This window comes from Micrasema longulum, unplaced genomic scaffold (assembly GCF_059751315.1).
Source record: "Micrasema longulum isolate JH-2025_06_02 unplaced genomic scaffold, ASM5975131v1 h1tg001448l, whole genome shotgun sequence".
Classification (NCBI taxonomy): domain Eukaryota; kingdom Metazoa; phylum Arthropoda; class Insecta; order Trichoptera; family Brachycentridae; genus Micrasema; species Micrasema longulum.
In genome coordinates, this window is record NW_028278634.1 from 10218 (window position 1) to 28434 (window position 18217).

Genomic DNA, 18217 nt, shown 5'->3' on the forward strand with positions numbered 1-18217 from the left:
TTTTAATAACATATACGTAGGTGGTTTAAAACTTAACTAGTTTGAATTTTCTACCATCTCGTATTATCCGTTATTACTGAGAACTTCGTTTCCCACTCTGTAGCATTTTAAATCAAATAATCCATTTTTACTTCGGGTAGAAATTTTGAAGTAAATCATTAATGAATCCCGTGACGTACTCCAGACTGTATAAAACATATTGCAGATATTTGTAGCAATATAGTAATCTTGGTTGCAATTTTTTTCCTAAGAAAACTATTTAACTGTGCGAGAAACGGCTTTTTGTCCGCTTGTTCACAGTTCGCTTCTTTCAGTATTCAGTAAGTACCTACTACAGTTCGCCGCGCAGACTTCAGTCAAGTTTAGAGTTTAGTTAATTCCGCGCGTTGCGAGTAGAAGGTTGTCGGCTGGGTTGCGCGCCAATTTTAAGACTATCCGAGACACGTGTCCCGGCATCCCGTGTTTATTCAGAAACCCCTCGGTTTACGAACGAGTTAATTAAAACCGCCAAAAAATAATTTTAAAAAAATTTGACGTAGGACAACACAGCCGCGGGTTGAGTTCAAAAAATTCGAATTTATTCGCAATTTTGACGTTTGTAACGGAAATTTCATTTGATTTTTGCGACGCGATGACGCGAGTTTTATTCAAATAACTGCCTAGTATTTATGTTTAGTTTATAGTGTTTTATTCGTAATTATGTTTAGTAAAGGTTCTTCTCAAATCGGCAACGCGGAGCTGAAAAAACCGATCGAAATGGAGCACTTGAAGAGCAACGGAAAACAGAAGATGACAGGTGACTCTGTCAGCAAAAATCCCGACGTTCCCGAGATCATCGGGAGGTTCAGGAAGATAAGCTCCGCCAAGTCCATGAGCAATAATAACGGGAATCCGAGGGCCGAGTTCCCGAGCTCCGACAAGGCGGAGGGGGATGACGCCGAGGCCGGGCTGACCTTCAGGGCCACCGAGGGGTCCCAGGCCCCGGTCCCTACTGACGAAGCTGACAAGTTCCAGGAGATTTCGGAGAAGGCGAAAGCTGCGCCTTCTGTCGGGAACAGGGCTAAAATAACTAAAAGCAGCTTCAGGAATACCGAGAAACCGTCGAGATTCAAGGATAATCCTTCGACCACCAGGTTTCAAGTGCAGGTTAGGAAACAAAATATTCTTACATGTATTTCGTATAAATCGTAATAAAACTATTATTTTAAATTTCATTATTTACGTTTATTTTTAAATATGTGTATCTGTTGGTGCTTTCTTCATAACTGTTGATTCTTTCGACCCAAAACATGAAATAATTTAATAGTTATAGTTAATTTAGATATTTTCAATTTCTAATTATCTACGAGCTAAGTTCTAGTACCTACCTATAAATCAAAAGTACCGTTTTATTAAATTTAGAAGTCTTTTATTTTTTAAATACCGCTAACTCGTAATTACAGTAAAATAGTTATGTGTAAATTGCTAACTTAAACGTAATTATTATGAACTAGCAGATAAAATCGGCCGCCAATGACTGTTACATGCTTGAAAATTCGGCTCTTTGGGCCTCGTTTAATCTTTCCCGAGGAAGTGAGATGTTTTTTCGGGATGAAATGTAGCATGTGACACCAAACTTGTTGGCTCTCCGGCTATCCCTATGCAAAAAATCACGTCAATCGGTCGCTCTGTTGCGACGTGAAAGAAACACAAAAAAGCAGATGTACGCACTTTCACATTTATAATATTTTATTTGATTTATTATGGTTCGCAAACAATAAACAATGCATATGGTATAATAATCACAACTTGTTATGTGTAAATATTGTTCGTTAACAGACAAGCCGGTTTCGCGGTTTAACGGATTCTTTTATTGACTGAATTTTTCTATATTGTTTGTTTTTATGTTAAATTTTTTATACAATCGCCCAAATACTTCATTAATAAGATAGTGTTAAATAAAAACATTCATAAGTATAGTATATTACTGAAAATACGGATAGAATAATGTTGCCATTTAAAAAAAAAACAGAATACCAAAATTGCGCCATGTTAAAAGGTTTAAAAATGTATGAAGAGATACCTGAATGGAATGTATGAAGAATGAAAAGAAAATGAATTAAAAAATAAACGTTATGTTTTCTGTAAGATGATGCAAATAGACATGTAATTAAAGTAAGTGTTAATAATAGTTTATATACTTTGTAATATAAGCTAACTTAAGAAATAAATAAAAATATAAAAAGTAATAAAACATGTACCGATTCTTAAGTACGAGTATGTGTGAACAAAAATGTACAAATATTTTTTTTTTTTGAAATGGACAAGCCTAATTAAATTATATTTATATACCTAACGCATTAGAAAATGTATACCTAAACGTATTTATTAGATTAAGAAATATTTTAAGAATTAATTATTAAAAAATAGCTTATTACTCCATTGCACAATCTTTACTACAATAGGGTGGGGTGGTGCACATGTCAATATTTAAAACCCTCAATACTTAAAAATAGTACAAAGATTAATTATCAAAGTAATTTTAAAGAAACTCTCAACATTCAACACGGAAAAGCTTTATACATTATTTAAAGTTCATACAGTAGACACAATTTACAAAATAAATTCCATTATACATTTACAAAGAAGAAAAAATAAACAAATTTGAGATGAATAAGTCACTCAGATACCAAAATAATATCTAAATTCCTAAATTCCACACAAGTCATGATCAAAATAGTTTTGCTTTCCACGGAATAAAATATTACAATAATCTCCCCAATGAACTAACCATAATTAAAATTTATATATCACTAAATAAATTCAAAGTTAATTTAGATTTTTTTTGAACCAGAGTTAAAACAGCTTTCTGTTTTAATTAGTATTCCGTATTATTATTTTCGGTTTTTCTTTTTATTTCGTGTATTTTTTTTTCTCATGCATATTAAAAATGATATATGAAGATTAAAATTACTAAATACATATAACAGCGTAAGTCAGTCTCCAAACACAAGAGCTAGTCTCTTTTTTGAAAGTTACGGTTATAACATTTAAAATTTATAAAAGTAGATTGTAATAGAAAAAAAAGAACATGTATCATTTGTATTGGTTGTAAACCATTAGAAACGGTTCAAAAATTTATATTAAAAATAATGCTTCACAAAAATCGCACTTTTCCCTCTTTCCAATTGTTCCAAGAAGCTCAACCTTTAGACATAAGACAAATATATTGTTTTCAGTGTTTAAAATATATATTTCAGAAACAAAATTTATTTTCAAGTCATTCAAATAGATCAAGTCAAAGAAGGAATCGTGTGTTAGAAATACCACATTGTAAAACGAGGCTCGCACAGAGGCAGGCGTATTTTATAGGCCAATAATTTTTAATTATTTTTTTACTGATAATATTTCATTGATTCCAAGCTTTCAAAATTTTCCCTCTTTTAAAAAACACCCATTATCCTGGATTCAAACTAAAAATATGAATCATTTTTTTCTATGATATATTTTGTTTGTCCTTTAATCATAAGGAATATTTTTATGTTTTTTTAAATATTTTTTATTTCCTTTTTTAATAACTATATGTATGTTATATTTTACAGAATATTTTAATTCCTCTTTCTTATGTTATACACAAACATATTATAACTGTATATTTATTATAGGAGCAAAAATTAATTAACATTTTTTTGTATACCCACGAACAGGCCATGCCTTCGTGGGATTTTTAGTTTACTATTTTTACTATTAATGTGTATTTCATTGCTATGTAATTATCCTTTATTTTTTGAATACTCTGTTTTACCTCTTATGTATATTGTAAAAATACAAAAAAAAAATAAAAAAAAAATTACCATATTCATCAATAAAAAAAAATGTATGTAGTTATCTACTTATTACAATAATTATTATACTTACAGGGTATTTTAATTTTACCTAATTAGCATAGGGGACTGCAATATAAGTATGGATTTATAAATATTTAACACTTTTGTTGTAGTTAAAAATACCGGCTGTTTATCGGTAACTTTAAAAAACGTTTTTTAGACATAAATAATCTCTTAATTTATTCAATAAAGTATCTTTATAACTAAAAACAAACCCATTCTAATAATATAATATGCTATATTATGTAAATTTGTAATACATACATGTATACGCACATTTTTGTTTGGAGGTATCTATAAACTAAATATTATAATTATCTATAAAACGTTTCTACGATGTAGGATACTATTTGTCCTTCAGGGGCATATTGTTTTTTGAAAATATCGTTGCGTGCAAACAGTAAAAATCCATTAAATTAATTTTAAAATGCATGGAATAATATTAGTAATATATTTCAGTAAGTCATAAAAGGTTATTAGGTGATAAACAAGTTAAAGTACTGTATGAAGCATCAATAATAGTCATTTCAATGCAAAACATAGAAACATTTATTTTATATTTTTACTGGTAGAATATCTGTCAGTACTGGCTTATTTTCTAATTAGCAACGAGTAAATTCACAAAGAAAATTATAAATTCTTCCTAATTAGATATCCTTGTATGACTAAATGACGTGCGTGACTCACATAAATTATGGGTAAAAACTCATTTATCATATTTTATAGGGATGATTTATTAATTTACATTTTTCTATATTGGGAATATCAACAATACAAGTAATAAAAATATAACAAATAAAATATATAGAGAAAAAAACGAATGACAGATATCCACAGAAATACATTAAATACACGTATAACATATACAAGTGTGTTTGGGTGAGTGTAAGTGTTTGAGAGGGTGGGTGAGTGGGTGTTATATTGGAACGAGAGTGGACATGTGTGTAAATATTATTGCACAGGTGTCAAAAATATAAAAATATAAAAAATATTAAGAGTTAGACATAAAATAAGATTTTATTGTGAAAACTAAGTATAAGACACAAAAGTATATTTTAAAACGCGCATTTTAAATGTTATTTTTTAACAATTAAATGGATCAATAAGGGGGAAATTCAATTGTATAAAAAAATATTTATATAGATATAATACAATATGGTGACATTAGCTTCATTTATTACCTTTAATTTTTCACACAAGAAATATATTTTTATGCGGGCAACTTACCTAGGTTTTTAATAAAGCAGAAATCTTTATTTTAACCACCCTAACTAAAGAATATATACATATATATATATAAAACGGCAGAATACGGAATGCTGAACACCGTCTAAAGAAATCATCAAAACTAATTACAGTAGAACTTCAATTATCCGAATCAATTAGGACCGGACCCCCATTCGGATAATAAAAAATTTGGATTGTTGGTATTTTTCCGAAAAAGGGGTCTTTTTAAATTTATTACGTTATGTTTGTTGAAAATGGGAAAAAAACCATTTTAAAGTCTAATCTAATCTAAACTAATGTTTGGTTATACAATGTCAGTAATTATGTATGTGTGTTCATTATTATATTTTGTACCTTTTACATTATTTTTACATAACTGTCTTCTTTTCTTATTATTTAAATTTTAATTAATTTTATTTAAATTTACTTTGTTTTTATTACTGTATATACTTATGTGTATTATTATTTTATTTGCAACTTCTAAGTACTTAACATTTCTCAATTGTTAAATTGCTTTTATTTTGATGCCGATAATGTAATTAATCGATAGCTTACATCACTGTGGAAAATTAAGATTGACTGTTTTCACAATTTTCGTTTACATATATTCTTATTTTCTGTATGCCATGTATGTAAAAACTGTTGTTTTTTTTCCAAATAAAAATGAATAAATAAATATATAATCAAAACGAACAGTGATGGAAGGGGGGATTCGCGGGGAAAGGACAATAGCGCCCGTAGACAGAATTATTATTTTGCGAATCGCAGTAAGATTCCATCTTAATTTTTTTTCTGAAATTCTGAAAGTGATTCGGGTAATTTGAGTTCTACTGTATCCCTTAAATTGTGTTTCCTTTTTTAAAAAATCTTTGTCTCTGATGAGATTAATATTCTTAATCGATTCCAATTAGTTGTTCGTTATATTTACAAAACATTTTATCACAATTCAACTTATAATTTACCAACAAGTCAATGTACGTTGTTAAAACACTTATCTGAAACGCTATGAATGTGATTTATATTTTTAATAAGTGCAGTTTCATTTATACACTATCCATTATTTATTTATTAATTAATTTACACACCCTACGGGCTTTTACATATATTAGAAATTACATTCAAGTGCAGCAGTGAAACATAAGTATGTAAATTTAATTAAAATGAAAGATAACATAAGAAAAACTAAAAGATACAATAATAAGTAAAAATCAGGAAATGTACCAACATAGGCATAGGGTACAAAGAAAAATATTTAATAAATTTACATATGAAAACATATACACGTACATATACATACATACATACATTTTCTTTTTTTTAAATATTAATTCCATTTGTAAATACTCACTACAAACTACAAACTTTAAAATTTCTTTTTTTCATTTAAATTTTAATTTTTAAACAACTTTCATTTATGTTTTTCTTTTTCCTTCTCTTTTTTATACTTTCATAACTAACCTTACATATAATTGCTTTATAATATGGAAACTTCACTGGTCCATTAGAATTAAGTCTAATTGTGTAAAATATTAAACTTTGTAACTGTACTGTATGTTTCCGAAATAAAAGAAAATAAAAATAAAATAAAATATAAGTTTATACATTATTATAGAGATACATGAGGAAAAAAATAGTTAATAAAGAACAATATTAAGAAATTTTATACAAATTAATTTATAACCTTTTGAATACTTAACCTATATTTATATAAAGACAGACGAAATATATCAACTTCACCATACTCGTTACCTAGCCGGTGTAGTCTAGGCATTGGTGAATTGTAATAATAATTGTGATTGCCAGGAGATTAAAAAAATAACGTTAGCTGCCGAGTATTTCGAACACGAACGAATTATATATTATCAATTATTTATTTTATTTTATTTGGATTTTTACAGCTATTAAATAAACAAAATAAGTAGAAATATATTAACAATACTAGAACCAATTAAAAAAATCCACTGTAAATCCCATGTCACATAATACATAAGAAAAGAGTTTACGTAATTGTATGTATGTGACGTTTGTATTCATGTGTATGTGAATGTGAGTATGCGTGAATGAATGAGGGAGAGGGTGCGTGTATGTGGGTGCGTAAGTATAAAAAAATAATTGTTTAAAACTTGTAATTGTATTAAAATGGTACAAGAAAGAGCTTGGTAAAAAGTTTGAAACATTTTTGTTAAAATTGAAATCAAGACATGTTATAAATTGTATTTTTTTAAAGTATGTTAAATTTCGAAACCGTATTCTGAAAGAAGAAGTTATACACTATGAATGAATAATGTGCGACGAGTCCCATACAGTACGGTAGGTAACCACAAAATGCAGTAAATACGATATAATATAACGATATAATTATCAAGACAAAAATTTATATGTTCACTAATGACCTTTAAAATCGTAACGGAATCATATTGGATACTCACCAGTAATAAAAATTACATGAAATATGAATAAGTATGCAAGCAATGTGCATAGATTGCATTTTCTTTTTGGAAGTGTAAGGCTCGTTTGTATGACTGTTTTTGCAACGGGTGTTTGCCCGTTTTTTTAAGGCGACAGTTTTGCAACGGAAGTGTACACCCGTTTTTGCACCGGTCCGATGTCCGTTGGACAGTTTTGTATGGGCTAGTATGAATAAACGGATCGTCAACGGGGACTCCCGTTTCTCACCGGCCCGTTTTTACGGTATAAAAACGATCGTTAACAATGGTCATAAAAATCAGGGGGGAACCGTGTATAGAAGCGATTATGCGCAGCTTACCATTATATTTGACTAACTATAATAATGTTTTATTGTAACTTTATTTACAGAAAAACAAATAGACAATTAACATTTATTTTAAATCATTTCCACCGATTGTATTTTTATCCTAATATAAATATAAAGTTTAATAAAGCGCGCCAGCGCCTGCGGTGAGCCAAGAAACTAGCCGACTATTCCAGCTTATTTATTCATACAAATAAGTATACTATATTTTTAATGTGTTAACCCCAGTGCGGGTTTTTTATCCTAAATTAAACTTGCAGATTACACGCATTATTTGAAGATTTTTGATTTGGAAAACAGGATTTCAAACATAATTTCTTAAGGACTATTTTTCTTCGAGATGGTACTTTTGACATAAGACCATCATTACTTTCATGGCTTATATTGCAGGACATAGCGCTCTACGCGGCCGTTTTTAGCACTATTAATTACTAGAACAATTCGGCTAGTTGACATTTCAATTAAATGCCTAATATCGACTGAATTCATAGTGGTACCTTAATTTTTTTTTAATGAATTATATATTAAAGTAATATATCTATATCACAAAATTACATCGTTTGAGTTGATTTCATGGATGAGAGTTGTTGTACTCGTATCACACAGAACCACAGAAAAATATCAATTTATAGTATTTTCATTTATTTTCATTTTTTTTGGACCACAACAGGCCAGGAGGCCCAATTACAGCGGTGAATTACATCACATAACACCCAGGCTTGAGAAAAATCACATTTAATTTTTTGTGTTCTCACCGGGGATCGAACCCGGAACCTTCCGTGTGTGAGCCAAGCGTCTTGACCACTACACCACGAAGGCCGCCAGTATATATTACTTACTTTATATTATGTACGAGGACGATATGTAGGTACAAATACATGATATTTTTTTATAGCTTACCTGTAAATAAAATCACCATTCGCCACTGCTGAAAATACGGGTACATACCTGTTGCAAAAAACGGTCGTCAACAACGGGCCTAAAGTAACATTTAAGGTAAGCGCCCGCATCGCACGCATCGCACGCATCGGACGGATCGTATTAAACGGATTTTAGGATTTTTTGTATAGTAAGCCACTGAAGTGCGTCCACCGATCCGTATCGGACGGACCGCACTTGTCTGACTAACCATGTAAAGAATTCTAAAATCCGTTTGATACGATCCGTCCGATGCGTGCGATGCGGACATGCGGACCTTTACGCGTTAAATTAAATAAAATTGTTCAAATTCAAATTCATGTATTTGACCAAAATAATATATATATATTAGTTATTTTGTAATTTAAAATAAAAAAGGATTGTAAAAATGTAACAAGTTTTCATATCAACAATGTTTATAGTGTGAAGTATAAACATTTTAAAATTGTTTTCAAGCGTTGCCTAGTAGGTGAAATGGATCATTTGGATGAATCTCACCCACATGATAAGAGGTTTCAGCTCTTTCCGCTAGAAGAGTTGAGGAAAAGTTTATGTTTAAACAGGCAGAATGGTGAATGTTACACAGTGTGTAAAATGGCCACTCAATCCAGCCAATGACATGTCATAAGCCCCGTAAATGCCTAGACTTCCATATTCCCTTCTCGAAAATGTTTTTGTATTACAAAATATTTTACCGTTTTTATTTTTTCGCTTTAAAAATATGCGTGATAAATACTTTAGATCTTTGATTTCTTACGATTTATAAATTTTTTTATTTAATTTTCAGACCAATATTTACACAATAAAAAATAACAGTAAATACTATTATATGAGCGTAGCTCTCAAACAATAATATTGTATATTTGATAATAAATGTTTTTTTTTTTTTTTTTTAATTTAAAACACCAGTTTTTAAGAGAATTATCAATATTAGCTATACAACATTGCGATTTAAAAATATATATATAATTAATTCTCAACTACACAACATTTATCTGTCTTTTACACTTTTCATATATAATTCAGATTATTATATTTTACTTTCAATGCGATTCTTATACTAAGCTGATACATTCATTGTTTTTGATAGGAAATGGTCAGGTACCGTCGGTTCATTTGTATAAAAATTCTCATAAATGGGTTATAATCTGCATACTTGACATCCTGACCCCTGAATAAAGCGCACATTGAAATCGAAATGATTATATTGTACACACATTTAAAATGTATTTCATTAGTACCTACACTGACGTAACTTCGTTTTACATCAATAATTAACCGTATAAATGCATATATTTTCGTACTTGTACTTTCTTAAATAAATAAATGAATCAATCGTGTAATGTAATTTTAATGAAATAAATATAAAACAGCTTTGTTTTACAAGAGCAACATAACAAAAATACTTATGAGCTCCATATGTTTAGATTTAATATTATTTTAGTAAACACTTAAAATAAAACAGGATAATATTCATTAGTAAATTATACCTCGATAACGAAGATTGTGTAGTTTTAGAACCGGTCGATAAAATAAAAAATTAGTGGTTAAAAACAAAGTTGTATTATATTTATTTTATTATTTATTTATTATTGTAAAAAATGCCCGTAAAAATTTAAATATAAAATAAAGAAAATAAAGTTCATTGTTATGGTTAAACTCAATAAAAGTAATGTCATCATCATCATCATCATCACCATCAGCCGTATCTTGTCCAATGTTGAACATAGGCCTCCCCCTTTAGTCTCCATATTTCCCTATCCTGAGCCAACCGCATCCAACCACTTCCTGCAACTCGTCTTATGTCATCAGACCACCTTGTCTGAGGCCTGCCGACACTTCTTCTACCCGTTCTGGGTCGCCATTCCAGGACTTTTTTGGTCCATCTAGAGTCTGTGATTCTCGCTATATGACCAGCCCAGCTCCATTTCTGGTCGGCAGCCATATGAACCACATCGGTGATCTTTGTTCTCGCTCTAGCACACAAGGAAGCAGATCCAAAAAATCTCCCATACCAACCCATCTGGACAGCGTGGTATGGAGCTACTTAATTGTGGCCGTCCAAAATAACCCCCCATAACGATAGACACAAAAGTAATGTATAGTTAAAAAAAATAATAAGATAGTAAAACAGTGAAGTATAAAAAAAAGTAGTAAATAAGAAATGCATTTTAAGTTTGTAAATCTTACATTGGCTCACATTATTAGGCACACAAATTTAGCAAAAAAAAGACCTATATGAGTATATTATACAAACAGACTGAATCTTTAGTTCTTCGGTTATTGTTACAAAGTCAGTAGTACCCACTTCCTATGTACAACCGAAGAGCATGAACCTATCTAGGTAGCAAGTATAACTGCTTGTATATTAATATATAATTATTTAATTTATTCTATCTTCAAATTAATGAAAATACATATTTAAAATAAAATAAAAATATTGTATTAAAAAAAAACAAATATAAATATTACATATATACATACATACATACACACACACACATATACATATATACATACACATATATAATTAATAACCACTAAGTTAGTGCTTCAAACGTATTTAAAAAATATAAAAAATGATATAAATTCATCATTATTATATGTCCGCCCCCCTGTTGGAATTTATTGTTTTTTTTAACATTTATTTTCTTTTATTAAGGAAACATACAGTACGGTTACGTTTTATATTTTACACTGTTATATTTAACTCTAATGGACCAGTGAAGTTTCCATATTATATAACATTTATATGTAATGTTATCAATGAAAGTACAAAAAAGAGAAGGAAAAAAACATAAATGGAAGTATTTTAAAAATTAAAATTAAAGTAAAAAGTTAATTTAAAATTCTAGTTAGTATTTACAAATGGAAATAATATTAAAAATGCAGATTTTTTTTTTTGTAAAAGTAATTAAAATAAAGAATGAAAAACATGCTCAGATGTAAAAAAAAAAACATTTTCAAAAAGGAAAAACATAAATATATACATACATATTTTATGGGATTCAAAGAAACGATGAGAAGAATCTTTAAATTAAATATAAGACAATATATTTAAGTCAATTTAAAAAACATCTTCAAAATTAATGACACATTATAGTGAGGCAGGCATCTCTGTCAGCTGCGAGCTTCTTTGCATCTTCCCAATTCAGGCTAAGTTTCTGCAGTTTTGACATGAACTGCCGACAGTCAGCAGCGGACGTCCACGACATCGAGAACCCGATGCCTTGTAAACTAGGCAAGCGTGGTTAAGGCTCTCAGGAGGCATCCGCAGTGCAAGGCCAGCTGTATCGCCTCCGTTCGATGACAGTTGTCACCGGAGTTTGTTGCGCCTGTTCTCTTATTTCTTTATTCCTCACAAAGTCAAACCACCGCACACCCAAGATTCTTCTGAGACACACAAGATTGTTCTGACCCGTGAGTCTGTGACAGGAACTTTGTTCGATCAAAACTGTTTATGTTTTTTTTTTACAAAAGTTTATTTCTAGGATAACACATAGTTTCTTGCGGTTTTGGTGCTGCCAAACATTCTGATAAAGGAGGTAGCATGCGTTTATTTTACCGTTTGCAACTTTGTGAAGTAAACATTGATAACGATTTCAAGATAAAGTCAGTTTACCTTCGGTATTGGTAAACGTTCTTTATACATTTTCAACGATTATTTATTCAGCAATATTATTTTGAGTGTGTACAAATTTTTCTAGACATGGCCGGATTCCACTCCCTTGGGAGTAATTAAAAATTAACATTTATTGCAACTGTTCTAAAAAGTGCTTCCCCTCCCCGTTGCAATAAACTTAAATTATTCGTTATTATAAATTGTGTGTTTAGATATTATACACGGTTTTTCAGGGCCAGATCGCGAAACTTCAGAAGAACATTCCTCATGGTAAGCTTTGAAAAAATCGTAATAATTTTTTTCCAAAAAGTAATTTTTTTTTTATGATTTAAAAATGTAGTAAATCCTTAATTTCTCGGACAAGCAGTCCCTCCACAAACCCCCCACCTCTTTCCTGCCCATCCGCTTCACTTGTCCACGTCTGGTGCGTATCGCTTCGTTAGTCAAATACATCCATTTTGAGATTATGAAAAAAAAAATGACTTAAAAAAAAAAAATATTGATTTTTTTTAAAGCTTGCCGTGAGGTATGTTCCTCTGAAGTTTCGCGGTCTGGCCCTGAAAAACCGTGTATAATATGTATCGCACTTGGAGTAATAATTCGCTCCCGCTCAAAGAGAAGCCCTTTAGCTCACTTGCATAGAACAAAAGCATTTAAAAAAATTGGTTTGGTTTTTAGTTTAACAAACCTGTAACGGACGGTTTCGATTTACGGTTACAATTTTCGACCTGAGTACATACGGTAGTTTACTTCGTAGTTAATAATAAAATAATGATTTTTCTCCGTATGGACGACTCTTTTTTTAATTTTATTTAAAATAAATATTTGCGTTCTTATGATTTACATAAATATTTCAATTTCAGGTTCTGTTTTCAACGACCCTTACTTATTAGATTTATACCAGATTTATATTAAGAAATAACTATACCCGGTGTAACCCTATTTAAAATAAAGCTTACTTATAAAAATATTTATTTCCTAGAATAACAATTCACAGGTTATTTCATGCTTCATTTTTTTAAACAGTCAACACTGATATATGCGCGTGCGCAGTAACTTTTAAAACAACACAAACAAACGCCAAAGTCAAATCGAGACTACTGTCAGTGTAATCGAGAACACTGAGAAAACCGTTAGAAAAAGATACCAAAATAGGGAAGAAGAGAAGTTAAAAACTAATTCTATAGTTTATTTGTGTTTCTTTTTTTATCACAATTAAGTAAAACACATACAAACATTTCAGATATTATTTCAACGATATAATTCAAAATCACTTGAATTGCATTGAGAAGGTTGCAGGGCTTGAAAAAAAACTGATAAACTATCCATTTTGATTACCGAAAAATATGACTGTTGACAGATCGCGTGCTTATTCCAGCGTTATACCACATAATGTGCAGGTATACGTTTCTATGGTCGCTATTCCAGATTTAAACCGAGTTTAACTCTATGCGAGGTTTATAAGTAATACTTTTTGCTATACCATCATTATCTTACCACTATTCTCAAGCTTAACTTTAAACCCGATTTATAAGTAAGACCCAAAGAGTTTTAAAAAACTCACTATTATAAAGGGTGCGAACCTCGGACCTCTGATCCGTGAGTCCGCGACACTAGCCACGAGACCACAACCCGGTTTTATTACACTTAGGTATCACACCTCCGATAAATTATAGTACCAACTGTATTTCATAGACCCTTATTACTTTAAAATTGTAAAAAAAATCTTTATATTTCCCTATTGCACGATATATATTTTTTCCTCGGAATTAAAGACGAGATACAATGAAAACTCCAAATCGACAATTTGTGGGTTACGACATTATTCGTAGGAGGGGTCGATTTGTAGATTTCTAATTTCTGTATTGCATAAGATTGAGTAAATTACGTCGCATGTCGCTGCGTAACCGGTTTCAAGTTCACGACCTTTAGGGTGTGTATGTGTGTGCATGTATTATGTATGTGAATGCGTGTGTGTGAAAAATACTTGTTCACTCTTATTATTCACAGTCTCCCCGGGGACATTTTATTATTTATTATCATAGAATTTATTGAAAAGAAAATACGTCATTTACAAGGGTTTGTAAGGAAGGTATATTATTAAATACTATATCGGATTGTATGTATTCGGGTGGATGGAGAATACGGTTCTGTGGGTGAAATTGAGGAATTAATTATAAAGAAATATTGCAGAACTCAAGTTTAAAAAAAATATTATTCAAGGTGCCTCTTGAAATTCAGGCTTTGCCGACAATTTAAAAAAAAATATTTTGTCAGGCACGGGCTGTTTGGAAAGAGCTACTATACAGTCCAAGATTATTTGCAGGACAAGATAGCTTGGCATTAGATTTGTGTTTATTGATTTAAATTGTGTTCTCTTATTATATAAATAAAACACGAGTGATACTTTAATCCACAAATTTGGAATATCCAGTGACCGGTTTCATCGCTTTCGCGACATCTTCGAGACTGGTCCAAATTTGTGGATTAAAGTATCACTCGTGGTTTATATATAATAAATTACAATGAACTTCCATCAAGAATTTTTACTTACAAACTTATTATGTATATTGTAAAAACAAAAATAAAAAAATCGATGAATCCTATATGAATAATAATGAAATAATAATAATATTCCTCGTATAGATTATTTTTCTACGTTATTATTTTTAGCCAATGGCGAAAATTAGATGTATAAAATTAGCGAAAATAGAGTTATTTGAATAGTGCTAAAGAAATGTTAATACTATATAATAAAAAAGAAAAAATGCGAGAACTCATTTGGATATCAATCAAAATTAGACAAATATATGTATGGGAGAAGAAAGAATCCCATTAGTCAAAATGGCTTACTTTTTGGAAAACATTTTTTTGTGTCTCAAACATTGCTTACGAATGATGAAATCAGGCAAGAATGTAAATCTGAGTCAAGTTTAATAGATAATATTAAGAAAGGGTCTTTGAGATGGTTTGGTCACGTAGAACGAATGGACGACGAAATAATAATAAAACAAGTATATATGGCGAAAATGAACGGTAACGTGAGACGAGGACGACCAAAGAAGACGCGGCATGATCAGATAAACCAAAATCTTAAGTCTGGTCATGTCAAAAGCAGACAGAACCGAAGGGCATGTATGACGAGATGTATGAATGTGGAAGAAGCTAGAATGTATTCCTGGTTAGAAGTGTGTGGCGGTCCATTCACTCTGCCTACCCTTACGGGGAAATGGCGTGATGGTAGTAGTAGTAGTAGTAGTAACATTGCGGGTATTAAATCTAACGTTGAAAGAATGTCCTTTTTTTTAACTCTATGCTTATTGAAATCTGATTGTAGCTAATAATCGGGAATGCAAAGGCAAATTAATTAGTCAAAAGAGCCAAAGATTAGCAGTTGAACAATTTAGATTTACTTTGAGAGCCAAATTCCTTAATGTTTTAAACTGTTTCTTCTGTAATGCCAACATACCTTAATAATAAAGTACGGTCGAAATGCAATCTCTTAGATGAACGTGTGGGAAATCAATGTATGCCAGGGTTACGAATGATGAAATCAGGTGAGAGTGTAAATCTGAGTCAAGTATAATTGATAAGATTAAGAAAGGGTTTCTGAGATGGTTTGGTCATGTAGAACGAATAGATGACGAAAGAATGGTAAAACAAGTATATATGGCGAATGGCAAAAATAAACGGTAACGCGAGACGAGAACGACCAAGGAAGAGGTGGCATAATCAGACAAACTAAAATCTTTGGTCTGGTCATGTCAAAAGCAGGCAGAACTGAAGGGCATGTATGACAATGTGTATAATGTTGAAGAACCCAGAAATGTATGCCAGGATAGACGTGTGTGGCGGTCCATTCTCTCTGCCTACCCCTACAGAGAAATGGTGGGATGATAGTAGTAGATAAAATTGAAGATAACTTTTAACTTCCCATTAGGATACGGGCCCTAGGCCCCGATTACAATTGGAAGTTAACAGAGTTATCTTAGACTGTCTATAAAGAAAAACCGATATTTGTGTACGAAAATGAGTATATTTGCATGAGCATTTAGGGTATTTTCGTCGGTAACCAATAGTTGAACTTGTTTAGAAGAAAAAATTGTATGCATATACTGTTTTTTATACATAAAACTTAATTTTACTTTGAAGATAAATGTTATCTTCCCATTGTAATCGGGGCCCTGGTAAAATGGCTGGGTCATCCATAAATATACGTTACGGTAAAGTAATTACGTTTCACTGTAATTAACGTCACGTGAATTCCTTATGGTTGAATGTGAACTTAGCCTACCTATGTAATACAAATTAATAATGTCAGTTTTAGGTTTCTAACATTAACTTATAATTCATTGTGTAATTTAATGACACATACATGAACTAGATATTAGATTGGGTTAATGTAATTTGAAGTGACAGATCGAAACAAGATTTTCAGCCGGAACCAAAACCGAATTTCGGCTTCTGTTCTAGTTTCGGCTGAAACCGAAACTCATTTAAATAAGCTAAAAGTCACTTCAAAATGCCAAAAAAATGCGTTTTTATTGTCAAACCTTACTAGTTCATTAAAATAAGTGGTAAATTAAATACACAATGAAATAAAATTCATTTATTGACTGTGCTGATTTGCTGGAGTTGGTGTGTTTCCGTGTACCTGGTCGACATACCCGCCACAGATCTCCTTTTTGTTCTGCAAGTTCCAGGACCAACTATCACATGCACTCGCCTATCCCTAGGCTCCACAGATATGGCAATCAGTATGAGGACAAGGCTGATTTATTTGGTTCTGGACTTGATAGTTATAAAACGAGTCTGATTTCTTTTTTTCTCTCGCAATATTATTCTTAAACTTTTCTTTATATTTAACAATGTTTTTCCTTTTTTTGTTTTTTCATATTTATGTATTTATTTCGTTAATATTTTTGGTTGCTTATGTGTATTTACCTACTTGTTACTATTGTTATAGTTGTACAATTTTATAATTTTTTGTTATCTATTTAAATATATGTTTTTTTTCTTCATATTTATGGTCAATATATGTTAAAGGCAATTTATGCCTTTTATGTAAAAATAAATATATTTTTAAAAATACAACAAAGATGGAGAACATTTTAGAGAAGGGAATATGAAAGTCTAGGCATTTACAGGGCTTATGATCTGTTTTTTATTGGCTGGTTTAAGTGGCCACTGTGAAATATTCACAATTTTTCCTATGTTTGAACATCCATATTTCTTCGATTCTTCCATCTGTTGATTTTAGTGAAGTTGACGAGCTGAAACCTTTATTGTGTGAGGAGATTAATTTAATCGAATTATTTCACATACTAGGCTGGACGCTAGGCAATGCCTAGGGGGTGAAATCAAGTCTTTTGTCTACAAACATTTGGGCAGACAAATTCCACAGTTTTAACAACAAACTACCTCTGACGCAGCGAAGGATTTTACACAAGATTAAGTCTTATAGTCGTAATCGACCATACTTAACCATTATGTCATTTCTTTTGCCGTTAATTTCATTATTTTACTTTGCTTTGTTTCACAGACTGTTTACTTTCAATGACTGTTTTATTGCTATTAATATCACGTCATTAAATTAATATTTACCTGTTATTTTCATAAATAATTCATGTTTTAATTAATGGCACGTAATTTAATAATTTTGCCTAAAGAAAGTTGCATAATACACTGTTTTTCATTCAATATTCTACATTACTTGTTATACTAAAGTCCGATAAGGAATTAGGGCGCGGGCCGGGCAGTTAGAACAAAAAACATTGAATTCCCATAGTTACTTGATAGTGCATATTTTCA

At 30.9% G+C, this 18217-nt stretch overlaps 1 protein-coding gene across 1 annotated transcript in view; it reads left to right on the forward strand.

Annotated features, from left to right (window-relative positions):
* Nucleotides 1-346: 346 nt before the first annotated feature.
* The window catches only part of LOC148275352 (uncharacterized), a gene marked incomplete at its 3' end in the record, with an annotated part of 35499 nt that continues 17628 nt past the window's right edge, over nt 347-18217 (forward strand). Inside the window, exon 1 of the mRNA XM_088235810.1 lies at nt 347-1146. Within this exon, the coding sequence (XP_088091936.1) occupies nt 700-1146 (447 nt within the window). The remainder of the gene's footprint in view (nt 1147-18217) is intronic.